The sequence below is a fragment of the Orcinus orca genome, chromosome 7 (genome assembly GCF_937001465.1).
Source record: "Orcinus orca chromosome 7, mOrcOrc1.1, whole genome shotgun sequence".
Taxonomy (NCBI): domain Eukaryota; kingdom Metazoa; phylum Chordata; class Mammalia; order Artiodactyla; family Delphinidae; genus Orcinus; species Orcinus orca.
In genome coordinates, this window is record NC_064565.1 from 33842253 (window position 1) to 33869964 (window position 27712).

Here is a 27712-nt window from a genome sequence, read left to right on the forward strand (position 1 = left end):
TTTAAATGCATTTTAAAAGATATGCTGAAATGTTTTATCTTAATGGTGCTGTCATTGTCACAACAGTGGACTATATTACTGTCCCATTCTCAGACAGGTCCCTTTGGCACTGAAATACAATTCAGTCAATTCAGAGTTTGAAGACATGAGCATTAGGGAAAGACTAATTGGATACAATAACAAATTTGCTAAATAAAACAAATGTCATCCACATTTTCCTACTGTCAATTACTGACTCCTGTTAATTATTGTCAAACACTACGCAATATGCAGCTTCCTCATATTTTAACTTGGGCAGGCCAAGATGGAGATGGAGGGAACCTGGTGTATTGCAATCAATGTGTGATTAGATTTAATCTGCTTGGTAAAAGGGCTTTGCAACTGAGTCATGTACTTTAGGAAATAAATACTATAGAACATGAAATTGGAGGAAACAAGCAATCGCAAGTTGAAATGTATATTTGTGCACTTGATACTCTTCCAACAAAGATCAGAGAATGAGCCCTGTCCCAGAGGGTGAGACTGCTTGTTTTGCCAGTGTTTTTTAATTCTGTGGCTGCCGAACAACTTCTTCTACAGCTGATGTTTTCTCCTTAAGTGACATTTCATCATCCAGTGCCCTAAGATAGTCACCCTGTTTTCCCTTAATTGATACTTGTATGCAAGAGGCGGAAAATGGCTCAGCATTTCTTGCTATATTAGTTCAAAACTGACAGAGGAAACAGAGAAGAGATTGCACTGCTTATGCCCCTTATGGTTTTCCTGTGTATCTAAGGAGATTACCATTTCATAAAATTTCTTATGCTGCCTGAACATAATTACAATAATGCAGGCATTTTGTTCCTATTTGCTTTTCTATTTTTTACTGCTTACCTGATCACCAGAGGGAAATTCAGAAGCAGTTTCACTAATCTTAACTTTATTTTCTTTTATGCCCTTAATAAGATGTAATTGTACCCTTAGACCTCCCTTCCGTAAATGCTTCATTTTGTCATTCCGGTGAAGCCTTTACCTTTCTCTTCATTTGATTGGTAACAAGAAGCATTAAACATGTACCTGGAAGTTCAAAGTGAGGTTCCTGAAGTTTTTCCCCCAAGTCATGGGGTGCTCTTTTCATAAGATTAGTGTTTACAAATAGATGCTGTGATATTTATTCTAATTTAAAGTTAATTAAGAAGCATCCCATGAGAATGCTCCTGTTCATTGTGCAGCCTCAGTGGCTGGAGATCCATTCTGGGTCCTTTCCACCAAGTCTTTTGGAATGGGATTATGCCTTAAACAAAGGCATCAACATTTCCAGGGATCTATAAGAGCCCTTTTTTTTTTTTTTTAAGATTTTATTTTAGAATTTATTTATTTTATTTTATTTTTTATTTTTTGGCTGTGTTGGGTCTTTCTTGCTGCATGTGGGCTTTCTCTAGTTGCGGTGAGCAGGGGCTACTCTTCGTGTAGTGCGCGGGCTTCTCATTGCGGTGGCTTGTTGAGGAGCGCAGGCTCTAGGCACGCGGGCTTCAGTAGTTGCAGCATGTGGGCTCAGTAGTTGCAGCACACGGGCCATAGAGCACAGGCTCAGTAGTTGTTGCTCATGGGCTCTAGAGCGCAGGCTCAGGAGTTGTGGAGCACGGGCTTAGTTGCTCCACGGCATGTGGGATCTCCCCGGACCAGGGATCAAACCCATGTCCCCTGCACTGGCAGGCAGATTCTCAACCACTGTGCCACCCAAGAGCCCACTTTTTTTAATAGAGCTGCAAGTTTCTCCTAATCCGGCCCTAATCAACTATCTCTCCCTAGGTTTCCCAACTAGCCACCCCCACTCTGTCATTTGTTATGGATGTTCACTTTGCTTTTCCTGAAATCTTGTGATCTCAGCTTGCACTGCCCTTGATATCCCTTCTCTGCCTTTTGGATCCTATTTATCATACAATATCAAGTTCAATGTCACCTTCACCTGGAAATTGCCCTCAATCCCATTCTCCATTGCACTCTTATCAGACTTCATTGTAAGCAAGCATGCTTATGTCTAACTCTACCCTAGAATTCTTAACAATTTTTGTAGAAACTGTGGGACCTAGCAAGTCAGTTTCTCAGGGTAGAGGCTCAATAATTATTTGAAATATAAAACCAGTTGCTTTGCTCCCAGTAGGTTGGAGACTAATGGGCTAAGGTGCTCAGGGGATGAGAGGTAGCAACAAGATACCAAGGTGGCCTACCACACAGTTTTGGTCAGTACTTATTCTACTTAAAACATATTTTATATTTTACTTGTCATTTTTACCATTTAGGATACCCATATGCAATGACAATAACTGTATTACAATTTATCCATGCAGATGATCTGCCAGACTTTGTCAGTAAATGCAGTCTATCACCCAGATTTCCTGATATATGTTAACTAAATGCAAAGCCTTATTATCACATTTCCTATATATAATACCTGCCAAAGTCAAAGACAGTGTTACCCAATGGGGTGGCTATGGTCAAATTCCTTTACTGTGATCTTCCTTTCTCATTATATTTGACATTTTTGAAACTGAATTTTATTGTACTCTCTCCGCTTCTGAAAGTGGTCTGGGAAATTAGACTTAATAGAGATGTAGAAGCCACAGGGAAAAAAGAAAAGGAGAGTGAACCGGGAAGAAAGTGAAATTAAAATGTTATTTTGGTAAATGGATGCTCTGGTGGAGACGGCAAACAATTGCAATGCAAGTTAATTACTGACAGGCAAGTGTAGCACAGAGGTTGTGCCACACGTTACTGGAGCTACCACTGCCACAAGTCATTTCCACAGGGGAACAAACAGACCGTGCTCTACCACAGATGAGTAGAACACCTTTCCAGGGGACAGAAATGAGTTTCTGATATCATATTCATCTGTGGAGTTTCCACACACTCTTACTAGACCTGGAGAAGCAACTCATCTTACACATTCCGGAAAGGGAATGGGGTCATATTGCCACAGAGGGTTCCTGTGTGTTAAGGCAGAGAGGACCTTGGTGGTGACCAGACAGCTCACTGCCACACAGTGAAAACCCAGGCTAAGACCCATGGAATGGGAAAACACTGGGGCACACTCAGTGCTTATCTCTGAGACAGTTCTCCTCACAAAGTCTTTAGTGAGAATCCATGTCAGGCAAGAGAGTCCTTCTATTCAGAGAAAAAAATGTTAAGCACCTGAAGAAAGCTGAAACTCCAGGGAGATGTTCTCTATTGTTAGAACACAGAGCCCTGCTAAGTTGCAAGGTGGTCAAAAATGCAGTCATTTTTTAAAAATAAGAAATAAAGAAAAGGGTTATCTGAAATGGAAATATGGTATTGTTCATATTTTTTGAAATTTTGTATGATTTTCCAAGTATACTTTAATGTTGGCCTCAAAAGGTATGAAAAGCATTGCTTCTTTGCAGCCTCTAACTTATGAAATATCCATCGTTCATTGGCCCTTAGAGCCACTGGGCAGAGCAAGTTATACATATTCTTTTTAAAATAAGAACTAAATTAGGTCAAAGACATTCCAACTGATAATGCTTTCCTAAGCTATGTACTCTGGCATTACCTAGGTTCTATATTTGTTTTCCATTTCTATATTCTGCAAATATTTATTCAGTCTTTATTGTTTTGTCAGAAAGCACGGGGACATTTATAAATGATTAAATAGAAAGACTTACATGATCTATACTTAATATGGATGCACTTTGATCATTTTATCTACCTGATCTCTGTCAGATTTCCTTTGGAATTCTTGTTACCTTGTTTTTCCAGACACAGTTGCCACTTGACTTGGCGGTCTATGACTAAAGCAAGGATGTTTGGAGATGCAGGACTTGAGCTCTGTCCTGGGACTACTTTGAACAGGTTGTGGCACCTTGGGGAAGAGTCTGTATCCTTGAACTTCAATTTTCTCTGCTCTGTAGCATGTAGATAATATCATAGTGCCTATTCAGTTTCTACTAACTCAAATAATTCTTAATATATTTTTATTTTAATGTTGCTGATGGGAAAAAGATGTCAAAAATACACTTTCTACCTCAAAAGGGCAAGCTGCTGAGCCTTAGTGTAATTAACAGAGTGCAACGAATAATTGACAGAGCAGCTTTGAAATTTATGATTAGATGAAATATCACATTCATTCCTGTTTGGGTATTTGCAGTGTGAGTGGGAGAATCAGGCCCAGAATATCACTGAGCCAAGTCTGTTGAGCAGAGCCAAAGTTTGTGTGGCTCTTATGAAGTGCATTCTCATCACTGTTTCCTGTTTTTAAAACAGTATTGAAAGTGGAACTAGTGTAACATCACAAGCTATTCTTGCTGTTCTCTTGGTACATACAAAATCAGGAAGTCTACAGAAATTGTGAAGCCAGTCTTAAGTGATTTACATTTCAACTTCTAACTCAGGGATATTTATTTGGAGAGTTTTGTAAAAATCAAATGGATATTTTAAACACATGCAAAATGAACGAATGTGTTGTCATTAGTCATTCACCATGCTTCTGTGTGCCTCCTGTAAGAATATAAATGCATACGTCATCAATGTTTTTTCTAATAGAATTTGGTAACAATGATGATGATGATGATTAGATGATATGTTATGAAAGAACAAGAGAAATACGGAATAAGCATGTAGATCACATGAAACTTAAACTTAATATGACTTATAGTTAACAAAATGTTTCATGTTACGAAGTTGCATAGAAATAAGCATACAAAAGTATTATTGATTTTACAAGTCCTCTACCAAATCTAGAAAGTTAAGGGTCAATGAGAAATGAAAATACAGGTGGAACAACAGAATACGATTTCAAAACCCTGTGTATATTCTTGGAATAATAACTCAGAAAGACTCACAGATTAGAGCTCTTCATTGCCTTTCTGAGTATATTCTGAAATTGATACTTATGTTCCTGGAATTATATTCACTCCCTGATGCTGGGAGCAAGTTATGATGGACCCTGGGGTTTGAGGGTTTCTCTCTTTTTTAAAAAAATATTTATTTATTTATTTAGCTGCCCGAGTCTTAGTTGCGGCATGGGAGATCTTTTAGTTGCAGCATGCAGGATCTTTAGTTGAGGCGTACAAACTCTTAGTTGCGGCATGTGGGATCTAGTTCCCTGACCAGGGATCGAACCCAGGCCCCCTGCGTTGGGCGCGCAGAAACCCTTGAGGGTTTCTTTTGACTCAGGGTTGGGAAGACTTTATATTGGAGTTTATTCCCCTAGAACCTTCTTTCATAAAGACTCAAAAACTAGAGCACCCTGGCAGGGCCATCACGTCCCACAACTCCAAGAGGCACCCTTTACTAGAATGCAATGCTAATATCCTATTCCTAGTCACAAATGCTACCTGCCTCTACTTTTACTTAAGATCACACACAAAGTAGAGTAATCAAAGGTTTTCTACTGTAAGATATTTTCCTACATAGCCGGAGGAGTTTCCAGTATGAGATTCAGGTAAATGATTCCCTGAGAGTTCATGGGAAGTCTGACTAATCATTTATGACAGTGTGTTAATTAGTTTAATCATTCCTCTCCCATATATACATCTAAGTGATTCACTGAGCAGATGGATGTAAGTAAAAAGATGTAAGTAAGGAAGAATGGATGATGGAATTTCAGATATGTTGACCCTGTAGATGAGATGGGGACTAAGTAGGTGCTGCAGTGGGGGGCTTTGGCAGCCAAAACGTGAAAAGGATCATAGTGTGCACTGTAGAGGAAAACATGAGTATTAGGATGCAGGTGAGGAGAAAATGGGAAAGTTGGAGTGTAAAGAGAATGAACTGTAAGTGGGGTCCAAATGCAACTTGCAAAGTTGGCCTAAAACAGCCTTATCCACCAGCTATGAGAGGTTTCTAACAGGATGAATAAGAATAAATCATCTCTGAACCCACAAGTACGGCAGTTAGAAGTTTCACAGCCACCAACACAGCTGTCATTTCTGGCCATTAGATTTCCTTCCTCCTCTGTCCTCCCTCCTTCCTCAGTTCCTGCTTGGGGTGAGGGGGTCCTGCTTCCTTCTGTTTTGCACTCAACTCATCCATACAAGACATTTGTGTATTATGCCAAGGAAAGCCCTCTTCCCAAATTCTCTCCCTCAGAGTGTCTAGAATACCAGCCTCTTACAGCACTGGTGGGCTTAGAAGGGATTAGGCTCTCCGTTAACCCTTCAGCCTGATAAGAGGATAGAAAGATGATCAAACTCACCCACACTGAGGCTAAATGCCATTTTCTTCATGAAACCCAATGCTTACCTTTTCCTTGAATTTCCTTGGTACTATAGTTTTTCTTCATGACATATTTCAGTATCTACTCTATAATATCACAGTTATTTGCATACCTCTGCACTGCCTAGCCCTTTGCCCGAAATGCCCAACCTGCCCTGACTTAGCTCCAGCGTCAGCTGATCTTTTGTGGACTTTCCCCCTCCACACCTCCCAGTTCTACTGTGGTCTGATGTCATTGCTTCTCTCCCCACCTGGCACCACTCTATTCTCTTTTAATTATTGATTTGTTTCTTTATCACACTCACCAAACTACTGTAAAACAGTTGGTTGAAACAAACAAACAAAAACCAAAAACACAAAAAAGAGTTATCTCCAGCCTCTAATGTAGTGCCTTGCCACTCAGGAAAGTCTCAGTAAACGTTAAACAGATAATTTATTTTCTGTGGGTAGAAAGAGGTTTGTGTCATTTTCTGTATTCTTCTCAGAGCAACGTGGTGCTCTGCAAAATCAGAAACCACCAAATATTTGCAAACATGAGAATAACTATGAATAGTATCAAGTGAATGCCATTGATAGAACAAAATACAAAAAAAGCTGAATAAAGAGAAAAATTGAGTGCAATAAATAGAGTATCAATAAAAAGTGAAGATGAGGTCAGTTGGGAAAAGAAGTGATGGCTAGAGGAGTGAGAAAAGAGAAATAACATTAACATTGGTAGGGGGAGAGATCAGCTTAAAAGAAAGATCTGAAGGAGGAAGATTTTGAAATTCTTTTCTGTAGACTGTCCTCGAGAAAACAGATGGGAAAGCCAGATAAGAGGCTTTTAAAATTAATCCAGCCTTTTGACAGTAACCCATCACCAGGCAAATTATGGGTTAATTGTCAAATCAATACAAGAATGCAAATGTTGATTTGACGCTGAAATTTGTTCAGAGTTTGAGAAACAACATGCCGTATAAACGGCACCTGGTGGGGCTATGTAAATACAGTGGCTTTATGCTCTTGGTCAGAAGAGAGTGGCTTTAGCCCGAGTATTTCTCTTACCAGTATTACAAACACACCACCTTAGAGTTTTGAATCTAATGAATAATTTGGAAGATCAAGCCTTCAGTGTACTCCAAGGAGAACCCAAATTTTTTAGAAAAGATTTATATGTTTAATCATAGATCCCCTCAACCCTCACTCAAATCCTTGGGCATCAGATCATACCAAAGCATTTACATTGTTGCTAAAACTACCTAAAACTACTGAGCTCTGTAAATCGGCAGTAATACTTCTTGAGCTCCCAGACTTTTACACAACAGTATCAGAAGTGAAAAGGAGCCTACAGATCATAGCAAACCTTTTAGTTGCCCATACCCCCTCACTATCAATTTTTTCCAGTGATGAAACAGAGGTCCACGGACTTGTTCAAGGTCACAAAGGTGGCCATTAGAAACAGTGCTGCACTAGAAGTCATCATAGGCTCTTTTTATGCAACCAGTCTGATTATAATGAATCCAAGGCCTCCATTACAATCACGGTACCTAGATTCTCATTCTTTCATTCATCCTTACTTCATCCACTGAAATATACTCTGAAAAAAACTCATGCTTTTATTAGTAGCGTCTTTATAAATATAAAAAATCCAGAGATTTGCTTTAGTTTGAAATAATGTCTCTTGGCTAAGAAAAATTGAAGGCCTCAATAATAAATAATACACAGAATAAAACCAAAAATGTTTATCCTGTGCTGGGGTACGTGGAGAAATAACTATTTATATCATCTGCATGTGATTGCATTTATTTTTTTTTTTTTTTTTTTGCGGTACGCGGGCCTCTCACTGTTGTGGCCTCTCCCGTTGTGGAGCACAGGCTCCAGACGTGCAGGCTCAGCGGCCATGGCTCATGGGCCCAGCTGCTCCGCGGCATGTGGAATCTTCCCAGACCGGGGCACGAACCCGTGTCCCCTGCATCGGCAGGCGTACTCTCAACCACTGGGCCATCAGGGAAGCCCGATTGCATTTACTTTTCAAAACACATTTATATATAAAAAACCCTATCTTATTCTAGTTAGATATAGAGGTAAGATCCCTTATGCATACATTAGTGTTCAGATTTGATACATTTTAAAGTCCTTCTTATTAATGTAGCTGTCATCATATTGCTGTGGAATAGTGGGGATAAGATTTCTTTCTTTTATTCAAATTTTTATTTCAAATGTTGTCAAAAGAGCTCTCTTATTCTCAATTAGATAAGTTTTTAAAATATATCACTCATGTATGATTATGAAAATGAATATATTCAAAATAAATTAAAATAAAATAAGTAGCAAAATAAATTGGTTAAGGAATTCTTAATAAAACTGTCCTGTAAAAAGCTTTGTTAAATATAACTGAAGTACAATAAAGTGCAAGTGTTTAAAGTGTACAATTTGATCATTTTTAATATATGTATACTGCTATTAAACCATCACCACAATCAAGATAACAAACATATCCATCACCCCCAAAAGCTTCCTTGTATCCAGAGTCCACACTGTCCCTAGGCAATCACTAATCTGTTTTCTCTCATTTTATGTTAGTTTGCATTTTCAAAAATATTATGTAAGTGAAATCGTAAGTACTCAATGAGTACTTTTTTGGTGGGGGGCTTGCTTTCTTTTACTCTGCACAATGAATTTACAATTCATCCATGTGGTTGCATGCGTTAGTAATCCATTCATTTTTATTGTTGAGCAATATTTTATTGTGTAGATAAACTAGAATTTGTCTATCTATCTGTTGATGGACATCTGGGTTGGCGGTGGGGGGGGGGGGCGGATAAAATAAATACTCCTTCACTTCTTGCTGCCCACTGTCCGTAAGAAAATTGTTAGTCACTCTGATCCTCATTTTTCTCCACTATAAAAATATGAGTTTAATGTCAATATCATAGAAACTTTGTAAGGATTAAACCAGCTCATTGCCTGGCACATAGTAAATACTCAATAAATATTAACTTCTTTTCTCACTCAATATCACTCAATTGCCTAACTGGTTTCAATTATGAGGAAACACTTTTCCTCCCGTTAAAATGCTTTTATTCTTTTCTAATACTTTTAGTGTCCACTCAACTTGAACATTACCGTGATTCTAGCCCCGTTGTCCGTCCAATCAGGTAGAGGTACCAAAACAGTTGGCTCCTTAAAATATAATCCTTCTTTTGGATTATATTGGCTTCTATAACTGACTGGTGACATTTTTTTCTAATGTTGTACCTATGTGCCTAGGCTAGCTATGAAATGTCTATATGGGTGAGACATAGAGAGGACACTCAGGCTAGAAGAGGGTCTGTTTCTAGAAGCTTTGAAGCTATATTTGCATTGCAAATATCCTATTTAAAAAGAGTAGATGTATTCATTTGAGGAACTCGTGGGGAGGAGCAGCTGAAAAGGATTATGGATTTGGGAAGCAACTAAAAGCCCTCCTGGTCCACCCACCCAATTTATTTCCTTTGTTTTCTTTTTCTGAATTATTGTTTTCTCACAGCCGCTCCTTTAAAATTTGCCCACACTGGATTTTCCTACCTGAATCAGACTCCTTCCATTAAAATAAATATAAATAAATAAATAGTGTCGATGTGCTGATTTTCTGTTTCTTCATAGTCTTCATAAATATTATATCCAACTAAGCTACTAAATCTAGTTCAGTTGGCAGATGGCAGTGGACAAAGGAATTTTAATTTTTCCCTGTGGATATTGCAAGTGGGGGTGGTGACTGGGACTCTGCACCATGCTAATGAGGCCAAGCCGACATATTTGATAGTCAATGGGACCAGCTTGCTTTCCTCCAATTTTACACACTTAAATTTGACCTTATTCACAGGGGTTTTTTGTTCACCAAAAAAGGCTGCTGGTGGTAGTGTCTGGAGGTGGGTTGGGATGGGGTGGGTGATAGATCAAAGACGTTGTGAATGAAAAGAGCATATACCCGGAAGATGCTTAGTTGGCAATATCATTTCTATATAAGGGAGACCACATCATATTGCCATTAGGAGTTCCTTAACCGAATTAAGAAACTACACAGAATTTGAGTGTGCTATCTATGAACTGAAATCCTCTGGCACGTATACAGTACCGTCGGAATACAGAGGTCCAATTGATAAAAGCACTACAAAGTAACTACCTTCTTCACCACTCAAAGAGGCGGAGACTTTATTTCATTTTTGTACTTCAATGATGTATAAGGATATGCACTCCACCAGGAGTTTTTCATGGAAAAGCATATACTTAGAATAATATAATGCTTTTATATTTCATCAGGATAACATTGTAATATGCAGAAGTCTACAAATTCTGATACCTCTGTGGAAACACTGAATCCCACCCGCCAAGGCACTGGAGCTGTGCAAATGAGAATCAAAAATGCCAATAGCCACCACAGCAGGCTGAGCCAAAGTAAATCCATGATCCTCACCGATGTTGGGAAGGTCACTGAACCTGTAAGTCAAATACCACAAGTTCCCTGATATATAGAATTTTGTAAAAGAAGGGGGGAAAAAAAGCTAATTAGCCTTGTTTTATTTGTTTTCCTAATGTGCATGAGAAAACTGTTTTTGTAATGCATTTTATCTTGTCTACTTATAGTCATAATTATATCCCCAGTTGCAAGAGAAGAGCTGGGCTTAATCCAGAGTGATAAAGTGGATTTGGAGCTAGACTGAAGAGCACCTTTGACTCATTTTAAGGGCCTCCACTATCATGCTTCAGTGTCATAAAAATAATGAGGTTATGCTAGCATGTGGTGTTTGTACTTCCAAATACAGTACATCACTTTGAAAAGCCAGAGGCTAAAATTAGCTAAGAATAAACTGAGAAAAAAATCTTTTAAAAAAGTGAAAATCTCTTCCTTAAAATCTCCCAACAATATATGATATTGGAAATTACAATCTGATTTGGAATGAGCTTGAACAGTTGAAATGGTATGGAGATTTAAGGTTTGGAGAGGAAGCCATTTTGTCTCCATAATGTGTCATTAGGAAGATTTGAAATAAAATAGTTAGAGATGAACTCTACTGCCAGTTGTGTCCCTGCCCCTGCACGCATCCTGAGCCACTAAACACACTGATTGCAATGAGTCTCCTCTGGTTAATTTTCTTCCATAATGGTGGTAACTTGCAGCTGAGGCCATAGGATGTTACAAAATTATTTATGCAATGTTAGCCACTCTTTTGGACCCCAGATCTATTTTGTTTCTCACAGTGAGAGCAAGAGGAAGAAATAGGTTAACTGGGGACAGGCTGTGAGTCCCAGTCACCCTGCAGTAACATGTGAGCTATTAATTGAGTGTTCTGTTAATATCATAGGGGCCTATGAAATATTCAGCTCCCTAACTGAGTTATTAAATGAGATCAACTTGCTGAGTAGCATGTTACCGATTATATTTATTCGCTGTTTTTCACTCGAATTTCAAGTGCAAAATTAACCCACAACGATCTCAGGAGCCTAAGAAATGTATGGTTTTAATCATCCTTTCTTCAGGTATTATAGACAAATTTAGCATGAGGAAGCCAGTGATTATATTTTGAAAGTGAGAAACATATCCCTAGTTAAGGTACTGAGAGATGCATTTTTTTTTCTTTATTTTCTCATTTAAAAGTATTATCTGCTGGGAGGCACAACACGGCCAGCCTGACTTGGCGTTGAAACCTGCTAAAACGTTCCTCAACCATGAACTTGAGACAATGGTTAGAGTAAATTATTGGAATCTCTATAATGTATTATCAGTAAGAACTGTACCTTTGGAAAAGTTTAAAAGTTAAGTATATTTAATGATGCCTAACATATTTTATTGGCTGTGTTTAACAAAAGGCACTATGCCGCAGTTGTTTTTGACAAGCATGAAAACATCACAGCATGAGACTGCAAAAGGAATTATGGAGAGAAATTACAAGTGATCCATCTCTCAATGAATTATCCACCTCAATAGCCCGCAGAACTCAGCTACCAATTAACACCTACTTTATTACATGTTGGGATGTACTTAATAACTTTCATGTGTTTATGCACTATTACCTTGACTGATGCCTCTTGTACAATTAGGCATAATTGGCATATCAATATGCAAAAGTTAAAAGGATTAACCCTCTTAAAACTAATGAGCATTTCTGTATCCAGCTGCTAAATGAGACAAAATTAGCATTTTTCACTTTTGGGCAGGATTTTATCATGCAGTTTCTCATTGTTGATATTACCTTGTTACATAACTTTAGTTTGGGCGGTTATATGCTGGACTGCTGGAGAATCAGAGTTTTCCAAAGTTAAATTAGCTATAATTATCCCAGCTTTTGTTTCCGCATTCTTAGCCTCGGCAATATGTATTCCTCGATAAGGAACAAAAATAAAAGTTACTTTTGGTTATGTGTGCTCGGTGCATAATTATATAAAAGGGGTATTTTAGTGAGGATATGTCATTTCACCGAGAAAACTTGGCTCAGAGATACTGTATTGAAAGCTTGCCATGGCACTAATTTTCTTTCTGTCTCAGTTCTTTTCATCTCTTTTTTTCCATGCACAATTTTCTGACTAGATACTGACAGAATGTAAAGTATTTTGGCATATTTATTCAAACAAGCCTGTTAAAGATATCTGCTCAAGCTAAACTAAGAACTTGATTTTTCAGAAGTTGGAGGTTGGGGTAAGGTCAAAGGGGGAGATTTTGAACTTAGGAGAAGTGGGAGGAAATGCACACTAAAAATGTGTGCACAAGTTCACATGTGGTATGGCTTGCTGTAACAGAGATACATTTAATCTGTACAGAAAAAAATTGAGTAGAGACTATATATGTATTATGCATCCTATTTAATATATATGGCATATATATACTACTTGTCACTTGCATATCAATTCTACAAATCTAATATGGACTTATCAGAGTATATAATAACACAAAAATCTGGTATTACACATTTCCATGATTTCACTTATTACAAAAACATGATACAAATATTCTAGGGTCAAATCAATTGTATAATTTTGTCATTAATTCATAAAGTCCTCTTAAAATTTTGCTTAATTAAAAATATGTTAATATGACTGTGAACTCAGAACACAATATAAAATTCTCCTATACATGTCATAAGAGCCTGTATTCTTGGTATCTTAAATCGAGGAGTATTTTGAAATGCCAATATAAACATTTATTCTACCCTAAGCTGTGCAAACACAGGTGAATTTACTTGTTGAATTAAAAGTTTTGATTGCCTAAGTGCTGCAGGGAAGCATTCCAGTAAAATAGGTATCAATACTCCATTAGTATTTTATTGGTGGCATGCATCATTTTCTTTAAACACCAAACAATCATTTTTATGTGGTTCATAAGATCAATGCCTTTTCAAAATTCAGAGGCCACTTTGCTTTCTAAGAAATGTTGGAGAGGTGGGAAATTTGGACATCTAATGACATGGTTAGTAAGAAAATTGCGTATCTGTGAGAGCCATCTGGAGACCTTCATTTGGTGGGGAGGGAGCGCTCTTTGGTCTCAGTGATTTGTTGTCTCACCCTGAGCAATGGAGTGAGACCTCTTAAAGGTGGACTGCTGATTTACCTGAATGTGCTAAACACAGAAGCAGAAGGCTTAGTGAACGTAAATGGGGGCAAGTAAAGTGTGCCTCTTTAAGGGCTAAAAAGGCTAATGTGCAATCCAGCAAATAGCTAATGCAAAAGGTTTAATGTGGCTTTGATGTTATTTATAAGAGGGATGCCCAGCCTACTAGACAGTTTGAAAATAGGTATTAATGAAGAGTTTAAATAGCCCAAGTCAGGAAACTGCAGACATAGGATTTGCAGGCAGGAGTAGTTCCGGCATTTAATACTGGTGTCTTAAGCAGCAACATGTATGAATATTCACCATTTCCATCTTGTAAACCCTGCAGAATTGCATCACTCCATTCATAGCCATCATGGACAGGGAAATATTTTTTTTAATTAGTGTTCAGATAAAGACTTAGGTCAAGCCATTCCTAAACATTAACATACAAGACTCTTTGTGCTTCTCTTAACATACAGCGTTCCTTCATTTTTCTTTTTAATATATTATAAGGAAAAAGAGGAAACAATTTTCCTTTGTTTCTTACTTCTGTGATTTTAGGATACTTGCCAAAGTTGTGGCTAGCTAAAAAGGCAGACATAAAAATTGCTACTAAAAATATAAGCCTTCTGTTTAGCAGAGATTTTGAGAAATATTATGAGGCTGTAGGACTTGTCCATGTTTACTTCAAATCAAGCTTATAGATAGCTTTGAGGCTTTGTTTGTATAAATTGTCCTGAAGTGGATCCTGATATTTAATTAAAATGACACTAAATCACATTGAATTGATAAGACTTGGCATCTCAAACAAAGGTAATTGCCCGTATTGGTTTTATACAAAAATAGCGCTGCTTGGAAAATGTGCAGCCAACACAGACTGTCAACTCCATTTATAGATCAATATGTGAAAACCATTGATCAGGCAGGCATGTATAACAGTAACACTTTGCATTTATTTGTTGTTTTTATACCACATTAAGGCTTACAGGATTATAGGCTTCCTAAATATTTTGACTTCCTCATAAATATATGATCTGTTGAATGTTAATTAAATGAGAGTCTGCAGCCATCTCTAAAATTGTTTTTAGTTTGATGATTTCCTTTTATTGCTGTGGATCGTATGATCTGAAAATGGATTAGTTTCCTTCTGCATAAAGATTATTAAAGCCTTAATGTGTCCTATTTAGTGTAAGATGTGGCTGCCTTTTTGCTTTGAAAAATATAGATACAGACAATTATTTTTCTCTTAGCGAGTGGCTGATCTCTTTTTATTAACTGGGCATTCTCAGAGCTCAGGGTGGAATTATTTCCTGACATAGTTTGCACACTCTGTAGATAACGGGTCTTCTTGATTTTTCCTGACAGAATTTGTTTTCTTTCTTTTCTTTTTATCTAGCTCTGTAGTACAGGCATCTGATCAAACATTATGTAGAAAATAAACTCATCACCTCAATTAAATTCTAGACACACACATATAATTTGAATTCTATTTTTCTGATTCAAGAACAAGCCTTATGAACTGTTCTTATACATTGCATTCTACAGTTAAATCTTTCTTATCTCATCAGTGTAAGGACAGTGTTTTGTTCCTAATCTTTATTGGACTATTGTGGATGACATTTGTAAGCCATTTTGGTTTATAAGGAAAAGCTGGAGGACAGTGGAGTCAGACTCTCCATAGATCCAAACCTCAGATATGACTACTAAATAATGTGTCTTCCACTGCAATTTTCTCTGCCACTGAGAGGTCAATTTTGTTGAGAAATCTTTTTATATCCTCTATATACATTAGGAGTACTGCTTTCAAGACAATACTTGGTTTTATATATGATATTAAAACAATAATAAAAGAAACAAGATTTCAGAAATAGAAAAAAAAAGAAAAAAGAAATCATGAAATTCAAGGGTTAGCTAAGGTAACCAGTCTGCTGTAAAGCAGAAGAAAATGTTTATTTAGCTAGATTTTTGACTTTTAAATAAAATGCCCTGGGGTGGGAGGGAGGAAAGAAGAATAAAAGAACACTAGAGATTTCTTTCCTTGTCCTTGCAGTCCCATGTCATCTCATGCTGTGAAAATCTTTAACTCTGTTTACCAAGCACAAATTGGACTTGCCAAATGTTCAGGAAGTTTTCATTGACAGTGTAGAGTCTGTACTTCAAAGAATGAGCTGGGGCTCTTGAGTTCACGTTTGTGGTTGCATCGTTTCCATTTTAACTTGAGCATAGCTAAATTTGTTTATAATCTCCTACTGATTGAACATGGCGCTGAATGTACATGAGATACATTTTTTTTTTACTTTAGTCCTCTGATTACTAATTTGAATCCAAAACTCTAACCTTGTTAGCATCTGGACTTATTTCCATAATAACAACCCCTTCAGAACCTACAAAGTAATGAATAATTGACAACAAATGAAATGTTTTGATAGTTGTCGGCACAAAGCATGTTTAATGTTTTGTGTTGCTTCCTAGCTAATTATGTAGATGACACATTTGTCAGACCTTGACTGCCATTAGAAACGTGTTTCCAGAGGGGAGAAAAACAGGCTATTCATAGAGTAATTAACTAGAATGCTCAATGACCTGTGAGAGATTCAAATCGCTGCCAGTTCAGACATTGTTTTGTTACAGAAGCAGAGGGGTAATTAAAATTCCAAATTATAGTCCTATGATGGAGCATTTGTTTGTTGACAGTATACTCTTACTCTAGTTTGTTAATTCTTTTTAAAATTGCTTCTAATCCATTTTATAGCTTTAGGAGTTCCGTCTTTGAATTTACTGACAACTAATATTATGGTAAATTGTACTTCAATGGAGTACTGCCTTCCTCACAGTTTCAAGGGAGCACAAGGTGGGTGGGATAAAAATAGCTCCTTCCCTAAACTGACATATCAGGTGCTGTCAGTGGGAATGCCACTAAAGTGTAACGTCTTTTTAAATACTGTGTTTCCTTTTCTGTATTAGGGGAAAATGTCCTGGCAGAAAATACAGAGATTAAAAAGGAAAGCAACCATGAACATCTAAAAAGGAAGAAAAAAACTCATCTCCCAACAAGAAATGATTGATTAAGGTGTTCTGTTAAACAAGGAGGAAGGGAGAGGAGTTAGGGCTGAGGATGATTTGGGGAATGTGTTGAGTTCAATGCAGAAGATGCAGCAGTCTGTAGGAAGGCTCTCATGGATCAGTCAAAAAAGGGCGTTTTTGCAGCAGTACCTTCCATATCAGGTCAATAACTGTAGGATAACGGGTATCATGCATGAATTTTTTCAAGGCATTATTGGCATAGTTTACAAATCTGGAAGGCCAACATAGTCTAAAAAATTCAGCTCAAGAGAAATATGTATTCAGGTTGCTGAAAGTGAGAACATAGTTTTATTAAAAAGATCTGACAGAAGTCACACGGTATTTGATGCAGGCGAGCTGACAGAGGCATCCAGTGAGCGTTGATTATCCCGAAGTCACTGTCAGCTAGGATTGATTTTCACTTTCTCCGTTTATGTAACAGTTCCTGTAATACAGCTGACCCCGAATCATGTTACCTTGTCATTTCTCTGCATGGATCAAGAAGAGATGAGCTGAAAATAGCTAGACACTGACCTTGAACTTGCCAGAAAAGTGAGAAGTGACAGTGGGGTTTTTCTGTAGTAGTGTACAAAGATTAAGGCGAACTGTTCCTCTGTTGAGTTCACTGTAGCAGCACAAGGGGGCAGAGCAGTACTAGAGATTACAGGTAAAATAGATTCTGCACCAGCATGTAAAGGCTCTGAAATACCGAGTAGAGCCAGAGGTCTCATTTTTACGTCTTAGTGTAGACATAAAGGAGAATTACTGATGAATCAAAATCTTGGGTCCCCTGATGTTCATAATCAGTAATCTAAAAGTGTACATTCTAATTAAAAAGAGGTTACCTAATACTCTGTGTGGCAGCAGCTATGCTTTTCCACTAAGTTATTTGCAGCATCTCTTATTTAATTCATAGAATACTCTTCACCCTTAAAATAAGTTAGTCACTTAGAACCATAGTCACTATTATTATGAGGGTTTTATGGCAAATTCCTAAGGTAATATGTGTCATTTAAGGTACAATTGTATCAGAAGCTGGGAACAGTCTTTTTATACTATTAAGTATCAAAACCCCCAAATTAAAATTGGGCAGTGTTATATGTTGATGTACATGCACAGAAAGGTAAAATGCAAGCTGGTAAATAATATTTGCCATTTGATTTACGTTTTTCTATACCTTGTACATTTTCCCACCTTAATACTTGCCTCAGTTTTCAAACATTTCCTTTAATAGATCATCACTATAACCTTGATTAATCTAAAACACAGTATGTTGAACATTGTCCTTTGATTGCTAGCACTTAGTTAAGCTAAGTCATTGTTTTACTGATGCAGAATGTTTCTTATAAATGACACTCAAAGAACTTGCCAAGTGAAGCAGAGAACTGAAGCAGGTTGAGAAACAAGAAGAAACACTGACTTGATTATCCCCTAGGCTGTAAGTGCCTTATGAAATGGCAAAATAGCATCTTTGCATGCGTGATGGCACAATAACATTGCAAACCTCTACAGAAACAAGATCCTTTCTTGCATCTAGTGGATTCTTTCTGTGTGTGTGTGTGTGTGTGTAAATAAACACACGTATCTATTATACATATATAAAAATACAGTAAATATATATATACACACAAATGCATATATACATCTTTCACTTCAGAGTGAGAGAGATATGTATATAATATTTATATATTTGAGATTATTTTTATATTCTATAAAAAATAGCCACCTACATATAGTTACGAGCTGAAATATCAAGATTGCTTCAATACTCTTCTTCCTATAGATTTAATTCAGGACAGACAATGTTAAGATCTGAGAAATAAGTCGAATTCCAGTATGTTTCAAGGATGGAATAAGTAGGAGATCATTTGGTTCCCAGAAATGAGGTTGAAAATATTCAGAATAACTATGTCATCACAGAAATCTATGGTACCTAGTTTTTGGCCTCACATGGAAGAAGACAGCTTGTGCTGTTGGAGCATAAGTCCCCCAGTGTAGGTTGTGATGTGTGTGTGTGTGTGTGTGTGTGTGTAGGAGGGATGGGGATAGGGTGAATTTATAGTTACAAAATTGGTGTGTCTAAAGCTGGTGTCTTTGAAGGCAATCCTGAGGGACAGTTGCTTTCCTTTAGAGTCACACATCTACTTTGCATTCCTGCTCCTCAGGCTGTGCAGAAGACCTCTTGTGTGCCCTCTCCCAGGTGGTAGGAAACCCATCCCTAAATGGTTGATTAGCTTCTGCTTCTGAGGTCAAGGCAGACATAAAGGTGTTGGCTGCTAAAACACATCCCCAGAGTTGTCATTCCCCCTCCTTTCGGTGTGTAAGGCTTTTAATAAGGGACTTTAGTCCCTCATATGTTCAGATTCAGTTTATTGTTACCATCTGTTTAATTACCCTCTCAGGTTCGTGTTGGGAAGCATGAAACTATTTTATTCAGCCTTTGAATCTCTGTGTTCCTAAAGAGATGTGGGTAAAGTACATGTCAGTTTTCAAAGAGCATATTAAAAACTGATAAGCAGAACCATCTCTAAACAATACCATGTAACAAAAAGGCATTTTTTTATACGTTAATGCATGTTGCAAGTAATTAGCAAATGTACAGCGATGTGGCACTTTCTCCCAGAAATGATGCCATCTTCTTTATGCGCAATCTCACATGCTTCTCCTTTTAGGTGATGGATTTTTGATTCCCATTCACTTCCAATGCACTGGCAGTATGTTTATTGAGGAAGAGATACGGGATTTGAGTTGTAACAGAATGTATGGTTGTCATATGTCAAGCAAGTTTAAGGATATGCTAAAATGAGAGATAAATCATATGCTCCCAAAATGAGGATAGACTCTTTGGGGAAGGTGAGAAACCCAGAGGAAGTTCAGTTACTTTATTCTTTCTCCTCTTCCTCCTCTACCTCATTTTTATTATTTCATTCCATTCTTTTTTTTTTTTTTTTTTTTCTGGAGAGGCATCAGCATGTTGTTTCTGGTGGCCACTGTAGTCACCATGATATGATGCGTTTTTCCACATGTAAATTCCTGTGATAAAATTAAACTGGCTGACACAGACCTCTCACTCATTTATATACAAATTATTTTATATACCAGCATTTGGGTGACATAAAACATAACATAAAGTGAAACAAAGCCAAATTCTGGTGTTTAAGTATCAAAATGTTGTAGAGGTCTGGCTTTGAAAACCAAAAGGAAATAAATCAGGTGATTATACTTACTAAATAAAAAAGAAAATGCCAGATGTTTACTAATGTTTCATATTTACTTATCCCTGAGGAGGTGATTTCAATAAGTGATTTTTTTCCTGAGATTCCAAGATATCCGATTAATAATGTGTTTGAAAATGTCCAGAAGTGGTAGTCTTGTTTTTATGTGGGTGCCCTTCCACAATACCATAAACACAAACGACCATGGTACTGTTGTTTTTTTTTTTAATCCCTTCATGAAGAAACCAGTGCTGTTCTTGCCTCATAATCTTATATTATTTCTATGGAGGAGGAGGAATAGTGATGACACTAACTTTCCTCCACTACTTTTGGACACCTGACCTGCTTTCTTTCCCACAGGGTAAAAGGAAGCTGCAGTCTTCGTATTCCCAATGAGAAGGGACATGTGTCTCCTTGCATTGAATTGTCTTAGATCATATCATGTAGCACAAAGTGACCCAACATAGGAAGACAGGAAAACAAAGTGACAGTTTTGTTTGCTCAAATATAAACACCAACATCAAAACATGAGGGCAGATCCTAGAGTCCCACTGCCAGATCACAGGAATTAAATAGCAAGAGCTGATATTCTGTACTTAGATAAAATGAGTAGTCTATAATCAAGGAGTAGTCTATAATCAGCAGGGAAAGGATAATGAATAAATAAGCTTAGCTCAGGTTAGACAAAGTGAGTGTAACTACTACTCTTAAAATCCATGAGAAAGTTAATCTGGCTGATACTTGATAATATGTCACCCACTGTGGTCTTACCTATTGATCATAGCCTGACAGTGGGTAACATTTCATGGCAACTTCCTCTTTTACCATGAATTATTGACAGTATTAATGCCAATAACACATGATCAAATAGACAGGAAAGAAGTTTACATTCCTGGATGTGCTATCTTTAACCTCCATGCTTTTAATATCATCGTTTAAAAAAAAGAAAAAAGAAAGTAAGAAAGACATTTTCTTTCTTGTCTTGAAATTACCAATGAATAAGATTTTGCTGTCACACAGATTATTAATTTGATATCTTTATAATTCTCATCTATAACACATTTTGGATAATAAAGCCCTAAATATAAGGGAACATTATAATTGTTATTTTTATCCTGGCATCCTCAGTCTTATGTAACAAAAATCCTAGAGAATGTTACTCTAATAGTGTGTCCTGAGGTCCCTGCATTAATAATTTCCAGCTCACGGAGTTGTCATCCTCCCAACCCATTAAGAGTCCCCAGACTGAAAAGTGGCTGAGCAGGTCAACTACTTTCATCCATTCATTCATTAGTCCATTCTTTTATTCATTTGGAAGACATTTACTAGCACCTACTGTATGTCAGAGACTGCGTTGAAACCTGGGTACGCAAAACAGAAAGGTTCTCTGTCCTCTTGGAGTTTACATTCTGGTGAGGTAGAATCATTATCATGGGATCGCCCAGGCTCAGCCTGTTTGCTTCCTAGATGTCATCATGGTCACCACCAGCTCCTTCTTATTCTCAGTAGTGGTACTAGCATCATGTACCTTACATTTTGTCAGAAACATTATACACAGTGTTTAAAATTGACCTGTGAAATTAGAGACCTTCACTGTCTCTTCCTGTAGACGCATTTCTGTGGGTTGTAAATCTCAAACAAGACTTTTTTTAAAATTTGAAATTGTGGAACTCCCACCTGATTTTAGCCTACTTTAAACTCTCTGTAGCACACTTTAGCAGACCTGTTTCCTATGTCTTTTTTCCTTTGGCAAACACAAGTTATTAGAGTACTTTTTTTTGGTAATAAATCAAGGTGCAAGTATTCTCAACTGGTTAAATTTATAATGCCATTTTTATTCATTACCCATTCTTATTCCCTCTTCCTTAGTCTTCAAAAACTTATAAATGTTTAACTGGAGTAGTTGAAATAATAATTTTTATGAATACAAATTAAAATGTTAGTATGTATATTTGACATCTAGGGCTGTTTATGCTTTCAACAGGAAAATTGAATACAGACCCAATTTAGACTTTCACAGAGCATTCAGAATTTTCACCAAGTTCTTGACTTTTAAACATTTTTTTATTATGATCTTTGCTGATTATCTGGCTGAACGTTGTCCTCCAAGTACCCATGATTTGTGAAATTTTGGGGGGTTGATCATGGAAGGAATGATTTAATTTATACACCCACCTAAGTAGTCCCTATCATTAGTGTTATCCTCATCTATTTAAGAGGAGCATGCTATCATAGTCCTTAAGACACATTGCCGACTATGACACTAATACGCTCCTACACAGAAGCAAAGATCAGAGAGCATAGGCTCAGTTGGCAGTATGAGCTATTTTCAGGTTTATTCTATTCAGGAAAAGAAAGGAAAAAAATGTTTTGAAGAATAATTTCTTCAAATTGCATAGACAAACTAGGGTCAAAATACAGTAATATCCAGGTTTTGAAATAAGCCAGTCAGTTGACCAGTTTAAAGACTTAGCTCTACCTAAAGCAAGGCGATTCTTAGATATTTCTGAATAGAGGCATATCTCCCTTTATTGCGCTTCATTTTATTTCACTTCACAGATATTGCGCGCTTTTTTTTTTTTTTTTTTTACAAATTGAAAGTTTGTGGCAACATTGAGTTCAGCAAATTGGTGCAGTTTTACCAAGAGCATTCGCTCATTTCGTGTCTCTTTGTCACCTTTTGGTAATTCTCATGATATTTCAGAATTTTTCATTATAATTATATTTGTTATGGTGATCTGTGATCAGTGATCTTTGATGTTACTATTGTAATTATTTTGGCATTTTTTAGAAATAAAGTATTTTTTAATTAAGTTATGTACTTCTTTAGACATAATGCTATTGCACACATAATAGACTACAGTATAGTGTAAACATAACTTTTATATGCACTGGAAACCAGAACATTTGTGTGACTAGCTTTATTGTGATATTAGCTTCTTTGCAGTGGTCTGGAACCGTACCTGCAATGTCTCCAAAGTATGCCTGCACTTGATCATGCACAAAATAGTTTCTATCGAGACTTCATAGTTTCTTATTTCTCTAATGTGTGCGTAATTGGACAGCAGTCTTGCTATGAGAATGGACAAGGAAACCCAGACTAGATCCTGGATGCATTAAAGAGAACTGTTTTACACCTTTTGACTGTCAATCTGAGCTTCTCTCCACTCACGTTGACCTTTACAATTCTGAGATCCCCACCTGCTGCCTGACTGCTTAGCTGAAACCAGTCTTGAAAGATCTGTGCTTTCCAAGATCACAAACATGTACCTAGAACTCTGATAGCTTCCTTTTACCTATGCTTCAAGGATTTGTTTAGGGACAATATTGATTTCATATATACTAGTGACAAGAGGCTAATAGTCTAAAGCAGAGGTCACAAACAAGTGGATGACCCAATTTTGCCCATAGGTATTTTTTATTTGGGATGGTGTTTTTAAAATTTTGACTTTGAAAGCCTTTAGTTGGAGTAGCGGTGTCTTCATCAACTTATGCTACCTGCTTGGCCCTGAAGATATTTCAGCTTGTAATCTTAGAGTTATTTCAGTGACTGACTATTTAGAATTGAGAACATAATGTGGCAAGTCAGAAGATGACAACTGTTAGTTATCAATTTGAGAATTTAGAAGATGACAATTGTTAGTCATACATTTGGAAATGTAGTCTCTACCACATTTCACTGAGAGTGTGAAAACATTCTGTTATATAGCTAAATATGAATTTTCTTATTCAGATTTTTTTACTTGGGATTAATTTCAATTTTAGACTCTTACATTATTATAAATTAACAAACAACTTGCTACCTTTTAGACAACACTAAACGATAACTGTGATTATCTATGCAGATAGTGTTTTCTTGTCACTAAATTATAAATATTCTGTTTATTCTGATTTATCTATGATTTAACTTTTGTGGGTTTTGTTAAATATTTCTGAAAGCTTGATGATAAGCTGCCTTGTATTTAAGTGAAGCAGTGCACTTCTAAATATTATAAAAAAGAATCACACCAGGCCCTTAGAAATGAGAAATGATGCTATCTGACAGTTCACAATATTATACAAAATTTAAATCAATTCAGATTTGACTAGTCATCTTTTACTTTATCTTATCTTTTACATCGTATCATTTACTTTACATTTTTACTAATTAAAGTTAATTTGAAGACTATTAAACTTCGTTAGAATTTTTATATCTTTTTCAATTGACATGTAACATCCCATAAAAAATGAAACACACAAAAAAATGAACTCCACAAACAGTCTCAACACAGCTCCTTATAGCCAAAATTTCTTTTTCTGGAGCATTGGCTTTACCAAGTCAGAAGCTGTGTGCCTTTGTGGAGAGAAGATAGGGTCATATAAGGAAGAGAAAAGCTCCTTTAAAACAAACATCAAAGGGCTCTCAGAGATCTCTAGACTTGCATCTTGCATGCTGAATCCAACCTAAAGATGTGTTTTGCCTGGTCCAGTTTCCTTCTTGTTTTTTAATTGAGCTGACATTTTAACATTGTGACCTTTCACAAGAATTTGTATATGTGACACATCTCAAAATATCAGAAATTCTGGCATCAAAGGGCTGGCTCCCCAAAGAGCAGGCAATAACCAGCTAAAGGTAAATAGATGTTGCCCTGTCTAGATGGGGCAAGTGACCTCTAGTTCACAGCGTTCAAACCAGTTCCCCTTCACTGGATCCTGTTACTTACCTGACATTTGAGTTGGCAATGTCAGCTTTAGCATATCTATTCCAACCTTCTTTAAATGCCCACTAAGGTTCAAAAAGAAGCTGTGTTATCATTCAAGTAACTGCAAAACTCATGTTTCCATTGAATGTAACTTTTCTAAGTTGCCTCTTCTAGGTGGGAATAAGGTTTGGAAATAGGAAGAAAGAGTTCATTTATGTACTGTGGTGGTTATTTACATAAATGAAACTTTGGAAAACTTGATCCTCTGCTGATTCCCAGAGACACTAATTAGTGCCCCTGTGGCACACAAATCTCCAATGACAAATCAAAGATTCAATCATGGGGAGATGTGGCAAGTCTCTGTCCCTGAAGTGGTCCCTCCAGGTTCAGTCAGAACTGTCAGGGCAAGTGTCATACAGAGGTTGTAATGTTCTCGTTTGTTTAGTTATGAGTTTGGTACATGTTCAGTATTTTGACCAGTAACATTTGACTCTAGCCAGGATTAGAATTATTTTAGGCAGTGTAAATCAAGTGTAAATCATCCCCTCAAGCACATCTGCATGATGGTTACCTTCAAAGTGCTTTGCCACTTCATGGAAGCAAATAGGAGTGTGGTGATTATAAACATGAGCTAGTGCTGAGCAGACCTGGGAGAAAACCCTGGCTCTGCCACTTACTTACTATGTTACTTTGGGCAAATTTCTTTTTTATATATATATATATATATATATATATTTATTTATTTATTTATTTTATTTTATTTATCTTCTCTTCATTTTTTTGGCTGCGTTGGGTCTAAGTTGAGGCACACGGGATCTTCATTGAGGCATGTGGGATCTTTCATTGTGGCACGGGCTTCTCTCTAATTGTGGCATGCAGGTTTTCTCTCTCTAGTTGTGGCACATGGGCTACAGGTTGCATGGGCTCAGCAGTTGTGGCATGCGGGCTTAGTTGCCCTGTGGCATGTGGGATTTTAGTTCCCCGACCAGGGATCGAACCTGTGTCCCCTGCATTGGAAGGCAGATTCTTTACCACTGGACCACCAGGGAAGTCCCCTGGGCAGATTTCTTGATGGTTTGGGGGCTTCCTATCCACAATTTTAAATGAATATAAAAATATCAGTTACCTATAGACTGATGAGAATTTAAGAAGATAATGTATGTAAAGTGCTAAGTATGATACCTGGGTACATAAGAAGTATTCAAAAATTGTAGAAAATCACTTATAATCATGCCACTCATTTGAATAAGGTTCTACAGACCTGGCTCTGTAGCTTTGAACTTCCCTGTGGGCCCCTCTGCCATTTGACCAACACCTTTCAGCAAAGTTGTTCCAGTACTTACCTGTATTCTGAAACATTTTGATTCAACTACCTTGAACTCTTACTCAACCTATTCTTGATTTCTTTAAGCTTTTAATTCTTAGACAAATATTTTCTGATATCTGATACTGTTTTTACGATGATGCGTTAACGCCTGCCAGCTTCCATCCTCAGCTAAGACGAGAGTTAGCTCTTAAGTTACAGTAATACAAATGTTTGCCATTTGGGGGCGTCCACTATGTACATGGCACTGTGCTAAGTGCTGTAACAAAGAAGACTTGATTAAAGCCTCACACCAAAAAATAAGTGATGGAACTGAGACTTGACTTCAAGGATGACTGATACCAAAGCCCAAGCTCTGGCTATTCTGAGCCACAGTCAGTATTATAGCTCCTGAGCCCTGAAACCCTGCCCTGCTATAGACTCCATGGTGACACTGTGCTGTGTTCAACCTGGCCCACAGAAACAGTGGGAAGCAGTTATACATTCTCTTTTTATGCCAATTAAAATTCTATTCAATTTTAAAGAATGAATTAAAACTCAATCTCCTACACAACAGTTTCTCAACTGGCTTTTCCCTCATCTGAACTCCAATAGCAATTATTCATTTGATGAATTATATAACTTTTTATTATGCACAGCTTTAGTGTATTTCTCTATGTTTTATTTTGAAAATTTATTACCCTTAATTATTATTGTTCAACTTTTTGTATTTTCCTATTATATATCTCCTACTAATGTGAAAACTCCTAAAAGTCAGATATCATGCCAAACCTCAACTGAACCTGACTGAAAGTGAGCATTTAGTATTTTTAAAAAATTTAAAGTACTTATAAGAAGTTTAAAATAGTATATGGCTAATAACATCTAACGATATCTCTTCTATTTTCTGAATAAAACATCTCTGTAACAAAAATGTATAATTTTTATCTGTACAACAGGAGTAAGAAAAAATTAGAATCTAGGGATATCTCATACTATAAAAATAAAGAAGCTGAATTGAGAGCAGGAAAACCCCAACAGTCCATCTATGTTTCTAATCATGGACAGTGAATTCATCATTCCATCCACTGAGTCTGAAATAGGTAGCTTATCTCTTTGACTGCCTGCCTTGTAATTCAGAAATGATGGCATGTGTGCCAACCACAAACTAGGCAAGAACCCCTGTACTGAGCAGGTGTTGTTTTATGAAACAACCAGAATTCTGTTGCTCTTTATCCTTTCCCCACCTTTTTATGTCCACTCAGAGATTAAAACTCCCAGAAAACACCATTGTAGAGATAGTAGGGGACTGACTGGCAATGGGATAAGGTGTCATTGGAATTATAGTAACCACAAGTATATTGCTAAAGGTAGAGCTAGAATTACCATGAGCACCAGTAGAAGGGTGGGCTGGGATTTAATTTTATATATACATATATATGTAAAATTATATTTAATTATGTATAATACATAATTAGTATATAATTATACACTACATATAATAATATATTATTAGTATATGGTATATAATTATATATAATTAGTATTTAATTATATATAAATATAATTAAATAATATATATAATTAGTCCAATATATCAGAGAACAAGGCAGGGAAAGCTAAAGATGTTCCCACCTGTATCTAGCAGCACTATACTAGGCAGTCTTGTTGACTAAAACTGTGATGGAGA

At 36.9% G+C, this 27712-nt stretch overlaps 1 protein-coding gene across 1 annotated transcript in view; it reads left to right on the top strand.

Annotated features, from left to right (window-relative positions):
* The window catches only part of ARHGAP15 (Rho GTPase activating protein 15), a 621798-nt gene that overhangs the window by 18602 nt on the left and 575484 nt on the right, over nucleotides 1–27712 (top strand). The window contains exon 2 of the mRNA XM_004285433.4: nucleotides 10495–10673. Coding sequence (XP_004285481.1) covers nucleotides 10509–10673 — 165 coding nt within the window. The 5' untranslated portion in view covers nucleotides 10495–10508. The remainder of the gene's footprint in view (nucleotides 1–10494; nucleotides 10674–27712) is intronic.